The 17679-nt window shown below is 32.8% G+C and overlaps 1 protein-coding gene across 1 annotated transcript; it reads right to left on the reverse strand.

Moving 5' to 3' along the window:
• Positions 1-6887: 6887 nt before the first annotated feature.
• On the reverse strand, positions 6888-16875 carry KLRK1 (killer cell lectin like receptor K1). Its single transcript, XM_014850916.3, has 8 exons — positions 16700-16875; positions 15556-15661; positions 14125-14232; positions 12037-12129; positions 11785-11820; positions 11270-11421; positions 10875-10978; positions 6888-7265 (listed from the first exon to the last, which is right to left on the reverse strand). The coding sequence occupies exons 2-8, from the start codon at positions 15641-15643 to the stop codon at positions 7148-7150; spliced, it is 699 nt and encodes a 232-aa protein (XP_014706402.1). The 5' UTR covers positions 15644-15661; positions 16700-16875; the 3' UTR covers positions 6888-7147.
• Between the last annotated feature and the right edge of the window lie 804 nt (positions 16876-17679).

Genomic DNA, 17679 nt, shown 5'->3' on the forward strand with positions numbered 1-17679 from the left:
TTTTTTGAGGAAGATTAGCCCTGAGCTAACTGCTGCCACTCCTCCTCTTTTCACTGAGAAAGACTGGCCCTGAGCTAACATCCATGCCCATCTTCCTCTACTTTATATGTGGGATGTCTACCCCAGCATGGTGTGCCAAGCAGCGCCATGTCTGCACCCAGGATCCAAACCAGTGAACCCTAGGCCGTCGAGAATCGGAAGGTGTACACTTAACCGCTGTGCCACCAGACCGGCCCTTCCAGTACTTTTGCCACCATAATTTCATACTTATGCTTAGGTTTATATAAATTATCAGTCTTTTTTTGTCTCTTTATGGTCATCTGTGAGAGGAATGAATTATCAGAGAAAGAAGATAAAATTCCCTGATAAAATGAATCTTAAAGAAAAATTACATTTTTGACAAGATAGAAAATGTGGTTTAAAAACGTTTATAGAGAGCTGAGAGATATTAAAACTTTGTTAGCTACATGAGGCACAGAGAATGGGAAAATAGATAGTCTCCACTGGAGTGGAATAAATGGACAGAATTGACTTCATTCAAAAACAAGGATTTTTTTCCTGCCATTGGTCAGGTACTGAGCTGTAAGCGCTGGAGATACATGGTCATACAAATTCAAGAACTCTGTGTGCTTTCACGGAGCTTGCAAACTAGAGGGGAGGATAGACATTAATAAAGTAATCACATTAATAAATACGCTAATAAATAAAATCAGTCCTTAGGAAGGGGGAAAAGATAGTTATCAGGTTATAACCAAGAACCTGATCTGGACTGAAAAGTTAGTGAAAACCTTCCTGATACAGCAATATTTACGGAGAGATCCGAATAGTTTTATTAACAAAAGAAGGAAGGGATGCAAGAGGTAAGAGTACTTTAGAGAGAAAAACTCGCAGGCAATATAAGGAAAGGCCTTGTGTTGGAATGAAGATCAGGTGGCTAGATTTTAGAGTTGGAAGGGGAAAATGGTCTGATATGATCTGTGAGGAGAAAAAAAGAAACCAGAAACACAGAGCTTTGAAAACTATGAGAAAGACTTTGACTTCTTCAGGGTATTCTCAATCCTTAAACTCACCCAAACTGACATAAAATGGAACAGAGAATCCAAATCCATACACAGTCACAAACAAGGTTGCTGAAACCACCAGATCATATGGGGCCACAGACAAAAATTTTTAGATACCTAAAGCGCACAACTCCTCTAAAAGAAATATAGCACAATAAAATTTCTATTTCATATGATAAGATTAACAGCACAGATTTAACAAACATTTAAAATAGACATTTCAAGAAATCCCTCAATGAGATAAAGGAAAATATTGGTAATGTAAAGCAGGGACTCAATAAATAACATTTCTACTTCCAAATAAAACATAGTAGACAAAGAAAAGTCAAAACAGGAAAAGAAGGATCTTTTTAAAAGTTTTTAAAATGCATCTTTTAAGGAATCAAAGACCTATGGAATGATTACTAAATTAGCTTAAATTCCAGAGTAGGGATCCCAAGTTAGCAATCTGTCACTGTTGTTACTGTTTTTTGTGGATCAGAGCTTGGCCAAGGCAGAAAAATCTATGTCCGAGGAAAGAAAAACTGACAAAGCTTTTAGGAGTGACGTGGACTAGAGTGACAATACTGGAGATTTGAAGGTTCTCAAATCGTCACTTTTTCCACAAGCCACTTGCTAAATTCTGAGACAAAACAGAGAGAGGACTGTGAAACAAAGTGAAAAGATTCTGAAAAAAAAAAAAATAACCTCCCAAAGTTTTCTGGTTTTTAGTCTTTAACAGACTAGCCAGAAGAAGGGGCCTTAAATGAACGAACAAACAAATAACAGTATATGAAAGCCAAGGATGGAATGGTGAACTGATAGTAGAGATCTACAGTGCAGTCACGCCCAGTGACAGTGACTGATTCTAAGAATAGATAAAAGCTAATGATGAGGGGTCGGTGAGCTAAAGAGTAGAAAGAAAGATTTCTTGGACTCTCAAGGTCTGGCATAGTGCTCTTTTATTTAGAGAATAGTGTGGAATAGCATGGGAACAGGACCTATGGGCAGTAAAGAGCTGCTGCTACAGGCATGGGGACAGGACCCATGGGCAGTCAGAGCTGCTGCTGCTGCTGCTGCTGCTGCAAACATGGGTTGAGGGTAGGGCTAAATTTAAAGCATAGGTATGTGAGTTATCTCTTTACAAGACAAAGGGAAGAATATGTAAAAAAAGTCATTAAAATGGTATCAGTGCAGGTGGAGTCTGGTTATTGGGTGGTCCTATAACTTTAGATAAGAATCAGACCAGATTAAGTCAGGATGTCCTGTGCTTCCCAGAGGATGTTGGTGGTGGGGGGAGTCAGCTTCGTGAGGTTACCAGACAAGCACAATAAACAAGACTTAAATCCTTGCCGTCCCCATTAAGAGTTTCTAGAGATAAGGTCATCCCCCCTTCAGCCTAAAATAATCCTCATCAGCTAAGACACCAAGTTTGTCCCTTGGCAGATGGCCATGACCTCAGGACAGAAAAACTAGTTGTGATTTTACTGTTCACAACAGAAAAAAATGACAAAACTGGAGAATGGTGGGATCTTAAATACGTGGCTGTTATCACCCTCAAGATATTTGCCAAACTTTGATGCTGTGTCTGGTAAGATGTCAAATAATCAAAATGAAAATAACTCAAGGGAAGAACTGAATTTCTTATCGATTACAGGGCTGGAGGAACTCAGTGTTATGAAAACTACTAATTTACCCTCTAATTCCCTCATTAAAGCGATTTCATCCCCACACTATCCACTTAAAAGAAAATTAAAAGAGAGAAGGCTTTCTGGTGGGAGATAACTTTCATCTAGACCTCTGTGGTTCTTTTATACACAAGACCTGACATCTAACAGACAAAAATTACACGACTTTTAAAAAAGCAAGAAAATATTATCAATAATCAAGAATAACACACACACAAGAGATTCAGATACACAAATTATCCATACATGGGATTAACAGACCAAAACTTTAAATTAACTGATAAATGTATTCAAGAATTATAGAAAAATAGGTAAAATAGATGTTATAGTTAAGAATTTCACCAGAAAAAATGAATGTAAAAAAAACCCCAACAAATGGATATTATAAAACTGAAAAGCTGTCATACCTGAAATTAAGAATTCCATGGCTAGGTTAAATAGCAGATTGAAACAAAAAAATGTAGTATTGATGAACTCAAAGACTGGTCAGTATAAAAAACATGAACTGAAGTATAGAAACAAAACAAAGTAGAAAAATAAAAGCAGATAAATGGATGAATAAAATGTGTTACATAATCAACAGGACATATGCATGTGCAACTGGAATCATGGAATGAGAGTGGAGAATGAATGGGACAAAAAAACAAAACAAAACCTGGAGAACTCAGGACAGGATAAACATAAACCAAGGCATATCATAGTCAAAATGCTGAACACAAAGATGAAGAGAAAATGTTAATAAGTAGCCAGAAAAAGAGAGCAAAAACAATAAGCCAGGCAGTGAACCTCTTAATAGAAACAATGGAAGGAAGAATTTGATGGCATTTCACTTTGAAAATGACAAACAAAAATAGCTGCCAAAATAATATTTTGCATTCAGTAAGACTATTTTTCAAAGATTAAGGTAAAATAAAAATACTTAAGAAAAATCAAACCTGCAATTCATCAATAGCAGCAGACCTGATGTAATGGAGGTGATAAATGACAGCTCTGATGTATGCATGTGTGTGTGTATATGATATTATGTATGTGTGTGTATACATATATGTGTATATAAATATATATACATATACATATGTGTACATATATAGACTTGTATGTGTATGTATATGTATATTTATATATACACTAATCAGATTTACTGATGTGTTGGATGCAGAGTATAAGAGAAAGAGAAGCTTCAAGGATGACTTCAGGGGGCTTTTTGTTTGTTTATTTTGGCTTTTTATTTCACACTTACAAAAAGCCTGAAAAAGTAGTACAAAAGATTATTGTACACCTTTTAGCTAGATTACTTAAATTAAACTATCATATCCTTCCCCCCCGGCTCTTCCTTTCTCTTCCTCTCTCCCGTTTCTCTCATTCTCTCTCTCTCTCATGATATTTGTCTTTGTATCCAAGAAATTTGGAAAGTTATTTGTCAAAATTTTTTAAAAAGTGAGTTGAAGTTGCTTTCCTTCAAAAAGTACTAGTATTGTTAGTAGGCTGATCATTATTGCTGTGGAACTACTTTAGATACATTTTTGAATGTAACATTTCTGAATGCAACACTTTTGGATTTTGTTGTTAGGCAGGCTTTAGGCTGTAAGCTTAAATGAGGGCTCATTGGTGGTTATGAATGCTCAAAGGAGGGTTTTATTTTCTCCTCCATCTTTTCAGAGGTCAAGACTAGTGCAGGAAAGGCAAAACTTTACCTCTACTCATCTTAGGCTTTCAGGTGGGTCTCCTTAGCAAAAAGACCAATTAACAAGAGAAAAAGTTTATTAACACATGCAGTCCATGTCACTTGGGAAAAACCTAAAACAAAGAGTAACTCAAAGGAGAGGCTTAGAGATGCAGCTCATATAGTATCTTCAACAAAGAACAAGACAAAGAACAATCTGTAGAGGTGATAGGACAAAGACAAGCAATTTTAAGCTTCCAAAGGTGGCAAATTGTGGGAAGGTAAATATGTGGGAGGAAAGTAATGGAGTAAGGTTTGTTTGCAGATTCCTGGGCTGATAGGAGTCTGTCTGCAGTAAAAGGAGAATTTATATCTTGCCCTTAGGCAGAAAAACAGAAAGGTAGAGAGACCATTTCCTGTGTTCACTGCTTTTTGTGTGTGTGTGTGTGTGATAAAAGGAAACCACTGATAGGCTTTTTCCCCCTCAGGTTTATTGATATAATTGACATATAACATTGTGCAAGTTTAAGGTGGACAATGTATATATTGCAAAATGATTACCACAATAAGATTGTTTAACACATCTATCACTTCACATAATTACCTTTTTTTTGTTATAGTGGTGAAAACATTTCAGATGTGCTCTCTTAGCAACTTTCAAGACTGCCGTTCAGTATTGCTAACCATCGCCACCATGCTGCACATTAGATCTCTAGAACTTGCTCATTTTATAATTGAGTGTTTGTACCCTTTGACCAACATCTCCCCGTTTCTCCCAACACCCAGCCCCTGGTAACCACTATTCTCCTCTCTGTTTCTGTGAATTTGGCTTTTTTACATTCCATTTATAAGTGAGATTATACGGTATTTGTCTTTCTGTGTCTGGTTTATTTCACTTATCACGATATCCTCCAGGTTCATCTATGTTGTCACAAATGGCAGGATTCCCTTCCCTTTTTTGGCTATTATTTGTATGTATGAAATTTTCTTTATCTGTTCATCTGTCTGTGGACACATGTTTCCATGTCTTAGCTTTGTGAATATTAATGCAATGAACACCGGGGTGCAGATAACTCTTTGAGACAGTGATTTCAAGCTGCTTCTTTTCTTCAGCTCAAAATAATTATGTCAAAGAGGCATATTTTAGGGTGACATACACAGATTTGCTTGGGTCCCCATTACTATTTCCTGAATTGTAGGCTTTATTTGTTATTTCTTATGTGAGATTGTAGCCTTTGAGGGTCCCAGTTTCAGGAAGAGCACTTGTAATTTAACCCTTTAGGGTAGGTGGCCCCTCAGCTTTGTCTTGTGTTCCCAGTTCTCCGTGACAACCATCAAAACAGAAAGTAAGTTTCCCCAAGTTTACTATAAACTCTCAGAATGAAAGCCAATTTCTGTGATTGCTTTTCTCTTGGCATTCCAATTTTCACTGAATTCTGAGATTCTGCAAAATTGTTACCTTCTTATTGGTTCAGCAATGTTTCCCCAAGCTATAATATATTGTACAATAATGTTATGAAACTTATTTGGTTATTTTCAGTGGGACCTAATATCAGCCTATCTTCTCTTCCTCATTTCCAGAAAAAGAAGCATAGCCCCGTTTATGTTGCTTTACTTTTTCAAAGCAAATCTATGTGCTTTTTTGGAATGTTTTCTATGTCTTAAATATTCAGTAATAAAATTTTAAAGCAAATGTGACTAAATGTTAAATTTTGTTAATTGAGTGGTGCATATTACAACTCTGCACAATAATTTAAAAATTAATTTGGATCAACACATTCCTTGACCCTTGATTGACTATGTAGAAAATAAACAACTTTCTCCATGGCATTGTATACAAATTTCCCCCTAAAATGCTGTTCAACCCACATCTTCAAAAAGCACACAAATGGCAACTACACTTAGAATAAAATCCAAAATTATTAATAAAGTATATAAAGCCCTGAATAATTTAACCTCTGCTTGTTTCTCTACCACTTACTATGCTCCTCTCTTGTCTCATTCTGCTCCCATCAAACTGGCTTTCTTTAGAGTCACAGACTCTTCCAACTTCTGAACATTTGCAAGTGTTATTTCATTTGCCGAGAACTCTGTTACTCCAATAATTTGCCCAGACAATTTCTAGTCGTTCCACAGGTTTCAACTCAGTTGTTATTTTTTTCCCAGAACCCTGGTAAGTCTTCCCCAAACTTGATTCTCATTTCTCTGTGTTTCATAGCAGTGAGTGCCATATTCTTATTGCAAGAAGTAATTTGATTTCTGCCAAATATATCATGTGCTATACTAAATTAGTAATGACCTTCTGAAACTTTGAGAGTGTATTTCTTGATTTTTCAACTTTTATTTTGAAAAATTTCAAATACAGCCAATTTAATGAACCCTCATATACCCTTCACTTAGCTTTAAGTTTAACTTTCAAATGTTTTGAGTTGAAAAAGTTCTAAAAGCCTTATTAGTTTAATATGTGTGCATATTTAGTAAAATCATAGTTTAAAATTTAGTTTGAACCCAGATATCAAGTTTAATAAATTTAAAAATGAATCTGTCCATTACTCAAAAATTTAAAAAATTAAACAAAATATTGTTATCGAAGCTAAATTCTTTAATTGTTGGCCATCAGTCCCTGTAAGGTTATTGTCTGTTGTGTGTCATAGGTGGAAAAATAACTCAATAAACATTGGTGGAATTTTCTTCTGGAAGTTTTCTTCATGGAGAACACTCAGAGAATGGCTTTTTGTCTTTGTCTCCTTTGTATTTTATAAAATCCTCTGCATGCAGATGTATGTGTTTGGAGTTAAACAGTTTTCTGTATAAGCTTTAAAACTTGAGCCATAAACTGCACAGGTTCCATTCTGCATTTCAACCATTGTTAGTCTAGATTAGAAAGAAGGACAAATTACATTCATGACCTCATTAATGCAGAAATACAAAAATAAAATAATATTTTAGATATAGGTACTAAAATAATATCATTTCAGGAGATTTTAGGACCATGTCTGGTCTTTCTTATTCACTGATATGCAAAATATAGCCAACTCAGATAATAAAAGTAAAAATTACATTCTATTATAAATTATGTGCCACTATTTTTTATACATTGTAAATTATTCAACTTAGAAAATCTGGAATCTCTTGATATAAGTAACTAAGTGAAATGAAAGCTTTAGCTTTAAAATGATTTTTAAAACAAATATTTAGATTAGAAATGAATTCAGAATTCAATTTAGAAGTCAACAGATGTGTTTTGTGCAAAAATAACAATCTTCCTAAGATTTATGGAATTTTACTTGGTAAGGAAATAAAATAAATTGTTCAATTCTCTAATGTATTTACACATACTTAAGCATATGTGTATATATTTGTATGTGTATGCTTAGGCATTCCATGTGAGATAGTTATATCTGTATATCTATTTTGCCCGGGGATCTTGAGTATTTTGCAGTTACATAATTAATATAATAAATTTAGAGTTGTTTCATGCTAGAAACAGGTGGGAAATAGAAGTCTGAGGAAAGAATGATGAGGCTACATCAATGTGAAACTGATAAACAAAAAATGGACCAAAGTCTGATAAGTTTATGTATTAAAAAGGATAAGAAAATGAACTCTGTCCTTATAGAAACAACTAGCCACTAGAGGAGAAAAATTAATGGATTTTTAGGAGTCACTCTTAGTTGGTCTCAATCTATGCACACTAGAGCCTCATTCTTTCTAATCTCATTTTTCAAATGGGTCTTTTCAATTTTTATGTCTGTTTTCCCACACAACTCTCATCACATTTCTGCCAGAGTACTAATTACACTGGATTATACTTATTTGTTTATAACCATACCTCTGACTGAGGTGTGAGGTGTGAAGCTCTTGAATGTCCTGTTCATCTCCATGCTTAACTCTGCATACTTCTTGGAAATTGAGTAGCACTCAACAAATATTTATTAAATGTGTAAATAAACAGAAATTTAGTATGTTAGTAGTTTTGCTTCCAAAAGGAACTTTTGTGTTTGTAGAATGAGAAATATTAAGATAAGGTGATAAAAATTTTACCAATATTCCTAGAGAATAAACTCTTTTTTGTCAAAAATAAAATCTCAAGCCATACAGAAATGAAGCTATTCCACATCAATTCTAAGGTGTACTGGGACCTCCAAATTCCAAATACACAATTATGTAGAAAGATATGTAGTCCCTGTTGCAACAAATATAAGGAGAAACTTGAAAGGAATATATGACAGTAAAGGGTTGTGCATTTCTCACTGCTAACCATTAAAATAGCAAAGTAAATTTGAAAGTCAATGAAGAGAGTTTTGTTTTTAGTCATTTAATTCTGTAATTATGATAATTATGATGATTCTGGTTGGAGAGTCAGAAAGTCATATGGTTGAATCCTGCTGCAATTATTACTAATTTTATAGCTTAGTAGAGTATTATACATTCTAAGACTATTCCTTATCAGCAAAATTAGGCTAAAAGTAATATTTGTTAATAGGGTTTTTAAGAGTAGGATTAATAGAGTTTTTAATGAGAAGATACATATGAAGTGCTTAAAACTGTGTTTGACAGAGAGGAAGCCTTAATTAACCTAACATTTACGCTGATGTTGGGACAGGGGAAAGCAAAAGGGATGATTAGGCCCACATATGTGGTGATGGGCTATAATTAGTTTTTGGGTGGTGAGCATGATGTAATCTACACAGAATTCAAAATATATTATGATGTACATCTGAAAACTATATAATGTTATAATCCAATGTTACTGCAATAAAAAAATAAAAAAATTGATGTTTTTATGACTTATTAAAGACAGAGATTCAAATAAGTAAAATATTTTTGAAATAAAGAATTAAAAATGAGCTTCTGCTTCACCTGTGATATCATGAGACTGAAAGAAAAGAGACAAACCACTTAAGTTTTGTTGCTGATCTTTGTGCCAGAACAAAGAAATTACTAACCAGTGTAGTAATAGACCAGATCTTCCAAGTGACAGAAATGACATTTGTCAAGAGCTACCCTAGCATTCATCCAAAGGATTAAAGCTATATTCATTAGCTCTATGAGTGCTTTGTGTCGAGCAGAGCAGAGCCCTGCCCAGTCTTTTTTGTGGCATCATCCTTTCATTTTCCAGTACTATATCAGCCAGTGCCCCGCTACCATTGATAGGGTTTTCATGGCCATTATTTTTGGAAATGGGTGGCCAGGTCCTTCCTCCTAGTCTGTCTAGTCTGGAAGCTCTGCTGAAACCTGTCTACCAAAGGTGACCCTGATAGTATCTGAAATACCAGTAGCATAGCTTTTCAGCACCACAGCAACACGCAACCACCATAGTATGACAATCAACAGACGGGTGATGTGGTTCTCTACGAGCAAATGAACCCAGGCTGCAGCGGTGAGAGTGTTAAATCTTCACCACTAGATCACCAGGACTGGCTGCACACGTGTTAGAATGGCCAGCATTTAAGAGACTGACCAAAACAAGTGTTGACCAGAATGTAGAAGAACTAGAACTCTCACACACTGCTAGTGGGAATGTGAAATTGCGCAACTACTTTGAATAATAGTTTGACAGTTTCTTAAAATGTTACACATATATCTATCACATGACCCAACCGTTCCACTCCTAGGTAATTATGTAGGAAGGAAAAAAAAGCCCATGTTCGTACAAAGACTTGTACACAAATGTTCACAGCAAGCATCTTTATTTGTAATAGTCAACAACTTGGAATTATCCAAATATCCATTAACAGATGAAGATGAAAGGATAAACAGATTGTGCACACCCATTAATGGAATACCTCTCAAAAACAAAAAGAAATTAACTCTTGATACATGCTATGAGTCGGCTGAATTTCAAAATAATTATGCCGAGTGAAAAAGCCAGACACAAAAACACTACACACTGTAGGAATTCATTTATATTAAATTCTACAAATTGCAAACTAATCTCTAGTGACAGAAAGCAGATTAGTTGCCTGGAGACAGAAAGAGGTAGGTAGGAAAGCGAATGAAGGAGGGATTACAAAGATGTGAAGGGAAAGTTTTGCAGGTGATAAACATGCTAATTATCTAGGTATTATTAATGGTTTTGTGGATGTTTATATTTGTCAAAATTTATCAAATTGTATCCTTTAAATATGCGCAGTTTATTGAATCAATTATATCTCAGTAAATCTGGTAGTAACTTCAAAAAAGAATATATGTGATACTTAACTTCTCTGATTTGGTCTCCTTATCTATAAAATGAGCATAGTATTAGACCTGTCTTGCACAGTACTTAGCATATAGCAAACAACTAATGTTACTCATTATTATTGGTATTAGGTGCTCTGCTCCATGATCTCCTAAATTTAGGCCCTAAGAATTTTTTGCTGAATCTATTAGATTACGAGAACACCTTGGTGTTGTGTGAAGAAAAATATGATAGTTGGATGATCATAGGTGTATCTTAGGGACAAATTCACAAACAGAGACCTATTGGTACAGACTTACTGGTTGGGTGAGAGAATGGAGCCGTCTTCCCACTGCCAAGATCCATTTGCTGGATTTTGTACTAGTCCCAGCCAATGATATGACTTCAGCAATCTAAAGAAATCCTGTTTGAAACCACACATAAAATCACTGTTAAGAATTTTAGTAAATGCAAGGTCATAATCATTTAAACATTTTTTCCTACACTTGGAGAAAATGCATTCTGTTCTCTAGCATAATTTTGACTTAAACAACACATACATAATACCTGCAGTCTCTGTGCTTTCTTATTTTTAATGCAGAAAGATTTGGGGTTGGTCTTTCTGAGTCTTAGTCCCTCTCTTATATTTCAAGTTCATGTGTCAGTGAGTTGCCAAGACTAAATATAGGTAAAGAAATTAAAACAGATACTAAACCTGGTCCTCTCTGCTGTAAATCTTCAGGAGACTGGAATTTTGAGACATACAAGAAGCTTGACTCTGGGTCCAGCTTTTGCTCTCATTAGAAAATTGGTAGCAGTTATTTCTGTAACATATCCAGTTTTTAGGACATGGGCCACAGTAACTTTCTAGAAAGGGAGAATATCTTGTTGATTCTGCAGAGTTTGAACGTTATAGCAGATTTTTTTCTAGACAGGTTAAATACTTTTTCTATTCTAACTCTAAACTTCCAGATAATGAAACCATTATGGTCATATCCAATGACATGTCTCTACACATTCATATAGAGAGAAAGAGATGCCGAAAATAAGTTCCTCTACTTTATACAAGTAATCTCTTACTGTTAAAAAATAAATAATAAAAAATAGTTAAATATGGACAAGAATTAATCATTTTCAAATAGTCTTGTTAGCACTATTGGATGCACGCCTATACCCAACATATATAAGTGTATGCAACTGGTGCTTCAAAATTAGAAAATTTTCACTTACTTTTCAAAGAAATTGGAGCTTCTTGATTGAATAATGCTATTAAAGTAATCATAATTGTTAAAAGGGTTTGTGTTGTTAGTAACTTATAGTCTAAACAAAAGTAGTTGACAAATTTGTAGACTAATAGCAAAAATATAAAGACACATTCAATATTGCTATTTTATGTTCCTGTACTTCTGAATACTAATCAGGGTAATGCATTACAATCATTAGACCAACAATGCTGCTATCTACTTCTCGGTTATGACTTACAATTTATGATTACGGCACTGCATATCATTACCATTACAATGAAACGGATCGCCATAGCTACAGCAATGGAACGGGCAAGGAAAAATGGAGATGCTGTCAAAGAAAAAATAGTGAGAAAGGTGAGAAAAGAAGAGTAAAGGGTTCTGGCATCTTCATGTTTAATATAAATATGAAAGGTTTTTTTTATGGTAGGGGGTGATATCAGTGCCTTTTCCTGAATTATTTTTCTCAGAATAGGTAACACAAATACTTTATAAAGGATTAAAAAATAATAGTATAAAAATGTAGTATTCCCTCCTATTCCTTTCCAAAAGTTCCCCCGTCTCTCCCCTTGCATAAAAATCATGGTTATCAGTTTGTAAAATTTTCCATGCAGATACATTAGTATGGACAATTCCCTCAACCTCTTTTATGAACACATATGTAAGAAATTATAGAAAACATTCTGTGATTTTTTTCACTTAAGAAAATATCCTAGTGATTCTTTCATATCATATCTTGTAAAGTTGTTGTCAAATTTGCATAAATACCTACTTGCATTGTGTTTCATTGGGAAGTGAAAGAAATCTAATAATTGACAGACTTTTAATTTTTTTCCATGCGTATTTAAGTTTTGTCTTAGTTTTTGCTCTTATATGTACTGATATGAATAATATTTTCAGTACCTTGTTAGAAGATATTCCTGAAAGGCTAATTGCTGAGTTAAAGGGCATTTGCACTTATAATTTTTGTAATGATTGAAAATATCAGTCCAAAATGTCTACCAAAATCTAATTTGAACACCTGTTTGTGCACACCTTCCCCTGCAGTATTATTCATATTTTTAAATGCATAAATCTGATACGCAATATTATTTTTAAAATTTTAACTTTATTTTTCAAGAACCAGTCACATTTAAAATATAGTACATTGGTCTTTCAATAGAATTCCATTAAATGTATAACCATATAAAGATAATTTACATCTTTAAAATGTTGTTTTTATCTTTGAATAAAAGATATGCCTATCTTATTTTATGTTTGTCAGCACAACTTTAAATTAATAAATTTATTTCTAGGACTTTTATTTTAAAATTTTATGTGTATTTTTCTGATTTTTGGTCTTAGAGAATTTTTTTCATCACATTTTTCTTGCTTTTGTAGTTAGTAAGACAATTAATTTTTATATCTTATTTATAATCAAGTCCACATATCAGATTTCCTAATTTCATATCATTTACTTTTTTCCTTTTCTTGATTATTCCTGTTGGTTAGCACCAGCAGAACAATCAATATTACTTAATAGTAATAATAGTAAAAATTCTTGCCTTTTTCTAACTATAATGAAAATGCTTCTAGCATTTACCAATAAACATAATGATAGCTTTTGAATATATATACATATCTTAAAGGCAATATTTATGTTTTATAGGTTTTAAAAATTAAATTGTTTTTAATTACGAATTCATATTGATTGTTATCCAAAACCTTTTCAACATTATATATATAATCATACAATCTTTCCCCTTTAATTATTATCTATAGCACATTTCTTTCCTATAATTAACTTTTGTAAAGTGATCTTTCGATAATCATTTATTTTTTAACATTTAATCAAAATTCATAGGTGAAAGTAGTCTATTGTTTCCCTTTTTGTGCAAGCTATTTCACGTTTTATTTTCAATGATATTCTGGCTTGATAAAAGAAAGCATATCTTCTTCACCACCAATAGAAACATTTCTGTGAATAGCAAACAAGTCCTCGCTTCCATACTGTTTAAGAACATAACTCTGAAGGATATTTGGTATGCCTTCTCTGTTTTCCTTTTCTATTTACTTCTTCTTAAAGTTAGTTCTTCAGTGATCCCTTAGAAACAGCTGTCTCACTCATTATTATGGTAATCTGACTGTTTTTATGGCATGAAAAAATCCTCAACTCAACAGTTTCTGCTAATTCTATTATGCATTCCAATATTATATTAGACAATCTCATTTCTGCTTTCCTCATCAAAGTAAAATAAACTGAATGTTTATCACTGATTTGATCACATAGTTTCCAAGATTCACCTCAGTACACTGAGAAAAGAAGCAAATGGAACATAGGACTTACAATTTTCTCCACATTTGCTTGTGGTTAATGTAAGTCTTCTCTTTTCCCATTGTGTAGAAGTACTAGTCTTTGCCAGCTCAAAGTTATAATTATGGCATTCACTCATCTCTGGAGAAAAACAATTCAAGCCAATATGAGTCACGACCTTTCTGCTGCTTGGGTTATAAATTTTTACAATTTAACTTGCCATTTCCATTCATATCCTTTTTAAAGTATGAAATCAAGTCACTTTTGTTTTACATTGCTTATTATAATTTTTACACTTTATAATATAAATAAAATTATATTTATTCTATGGCAAAATATCTTTAGCAAGATCCTATGTACTATTAAAATACGTTAATTCTTAATGTGCAATGAAATCTAATATTAAAATAAAGACACCTAACGAAAAAGACACAGGCCTAGGGAGTTAGACATGTGTTTAATTCATAGAGCCACATTTAGTAAGATAATAACTTCACAAATTGCAAAAAGAAAGAAAGAAGAACAAAGGATATCAACACAACCAGGTATGGATTTTTAAAAAGTGAAAAAAAAAAATATGAATTTAGTATTAATAACATCAATCACATAGTAAACATTTAGTAAATGCTAGTGTGTCTAATTTGTTTTTTATAGCGAAGAACATAAGATGAATAAAATGCTATGGTGTAAAATTTTAGGATAAAGACAAATAAAAAATGCTGCCTCTAACAAAACAAGTAAAAAACCATTTTTGATCTCTTCTTGAAATTACAATCATTACTGAATATGTAAAAGCCTTTTATAAATGAAATGATAATACTAATTACCTTTTACTCCTAAAACTAAACTAAGCATTTTTTGTATATACAACATGTAATTTAATTATTAAACATGTGAAGAGGATAGATATTCTTTTGTGGATAAAGAAATTGAATCTTAGAAGCAGCTAAAATCATAGTGCTTAATTAATATAATACTACCAACTGTGAGTAATTTATAATACTTTTAGTTTAAGAAGCACTTTCAAATATATGTCACTTGATTTGAAAATAATATACTTCCACTAAGGTAAATATGGTACATTTTTCATCTCTATTTGATAGAAAAGGAAACTTAAGTGCATAGAGGCTGGGGATTTCCTTAGATCTCAAAGCTAGAGAATGGTAAAAGTTTGAGTGAAGTTGACTTCTAACTCCAAATCCTAATGCTGTTCCTATTTCAGGTTGCCTCAAATTATGCAAGACTATACTTTAGGTAGTTAATGAAATGAAGGGGAAACAAGTTTTCTAGTTTTTGAAGATTTGATTTAAAATATAAATTATGATATAAACATAACATGAAATGAACATAAACATAAGTGAACCAAAGTAAATTTTTTTCCTATGCCTTATACGGTTGTAGGAAATTCTGGGTATCTTAAAATAGTACACAGGCCAAACTACATATTTATGTGTAAATACATACCTGTGCTGTGATGGGCCCACCGATCTCGGACCGACCCCATCATATAATTATGATTGCTCGTCCACTCCGGAGATAAATCCGAAGTCATTAATTTTACAAAGGATTCCTAAATAAAATAAAATTGAGCATTTACTTTTTTCTGTTTTCTTTCCTTATGATGAGATGACGTATTTTGATTGGAAAAGTGAGAATATAGAAAAATTTCCCCTATGTGTATATAGAAAAGGAAAGAATAGAAATGAGAATTCATATAAAGTAAGGTAAAATTAATATTTTTATTTCCCTTGGTTATAAAATAATAAACAATTATTTCAAAAATGTCAAAAATAGATCATGGGTGTTTTTAACTCACCTACCTTTAAGATACTTAGTCAAAAATGTTTTCCATTGTTTATATTGAGTAACACACATAATTTTCTATTTATAGTTGTTTTATTTCATTTGGTGATAATTGCTTTCTCTTCAAAGTATTCTGGGTAAGACATAAGAATTTTTGCTAAATGTTTTTCCTAGTACATTTTAACTCAACTTCTGTCCATATCCTCCTCATTATTATTCACAAGTTATCATCACTATCATCATTAACAAAAATAATCTCACACTTGTTTATATAGTAATATCTTAAAGTGCCTAGCAGAGCTCTTAGAAAAAAATAGCTATTTAGTAATTTTGCATAGTGCTTAGACTTAAAACTCAAAGCTCTTTCATATTTGGTAATAATAGTTGAAAGAAACATATAATTTGTTTCATTTTGCAAATAAAGCTGTATATCATAGAAGGTAAGTGCTTTGCACAGAGCAGAAAACTCGTAAGTGTGAGAATTCAAATTGAAATTCAGTTCTCTAATCCTAAATGTAACGATTAATTCTTCTAGTTTCTATCTAATAGCAACATCTTAACTTCTGATTCTTCAATAAGTATATCCTAATTACCTATCAGTGAACAAAGTGAAGAAAAGTATAGCTCAGAAGAAATAAGCATTCTTTACTCTCAGTAATTCTATTCAAACACTTAAAAAACAATTAGAAATGCCTTATAATGTATATATTTTTAGAAACTTTCTTGAGGTTGAAACCTCAAGCGTTCCTCATTTCTTAACAGTTGTTAGAAACACACACACACACACTAACACACAGACACACACCTGATCAGAGAAAGAAGGTCCTGCTTCTTGTGGATGAAAGCTTCCTATACAACTGGAATATTTAGATATGTCTTGAGTTCCCAAGTTAGAACTGAAACTAGAGACGTGCAGTCATTTCGATCCTTGACAAAGCTATGACAAATACTATTCTGACTTTATCTTCCTGTTGAAAAAGCAAAGCACAAACCACAGTACTTCCACCAATAACTACACAGAAAATTATGCTAATTGGTGAAATAAATGTTAGATCCTAACATCATTTTATGACTTGGAAATGAGGAATTCAGTGATCAGAAGTTTCCTAGAGTTTTGAAAAACACATGATAGGATTACATAATCGCTTTCTGAATCAAAAACTATAAAATATGGTTGTAAGAACAGTGTGGAAAAAACAGAAGAAAATTACATAAATTTCTTAATCATCCTGTGCATATGCTATCATAAATTTAAGTGGAATCAATTATGCTGTATTATGTAAGTATGGGCTAAGAGAGATATTTTGCATATATACGCACATACGTATTTATATACACACACATAAATACATATATGTGTATATATATTTGCTTGTATATACATGAACTTTTAAATATGAAAATATAAAGTGTATACAAAATAAAGACTTCTATGATGAACTATAATATGCGTAACTTAAATAATTACCAATTTATGGCCAATATTATTTCATTTACAATATATGTGGGTGCCGCAGATCCATCTCTGTTCCTAAAGAGGACGTTTTCCTCCTTTTTCCTTGTGGACAGCACATTATATCATTCCCTCTTTATTAGTCAGAATAATAGCACCAAATTTCATACCATAATGGAAACATAATCAACTAATATCTTAATGTTTTGATTTTTAGCTACTCATAATTTCACTTTCATTAAAAAATAATAAGGAACCTGTCACAACCTAAAGAGACATGATGACTAAATGTAACATGTATTCTGGATGAGATAATGGAGTAGAAAAAGGAC

The sequence above is a fragment of the Equus asinus genome, chromosome 22, assembly GCF_041296235.1.
Source record: "Equus asinus isolate D_3611 breed Donkey chromosome 22, EquAss-T2T_v2, whole genome shotgun sequence".
Classification (NCBI taxonomy): domain Eukaryota; kingdom Metazoa; phylum Chordata; class Mammalia; order Perissodactyla; family Equidae; genus Equus; species Equus asinus.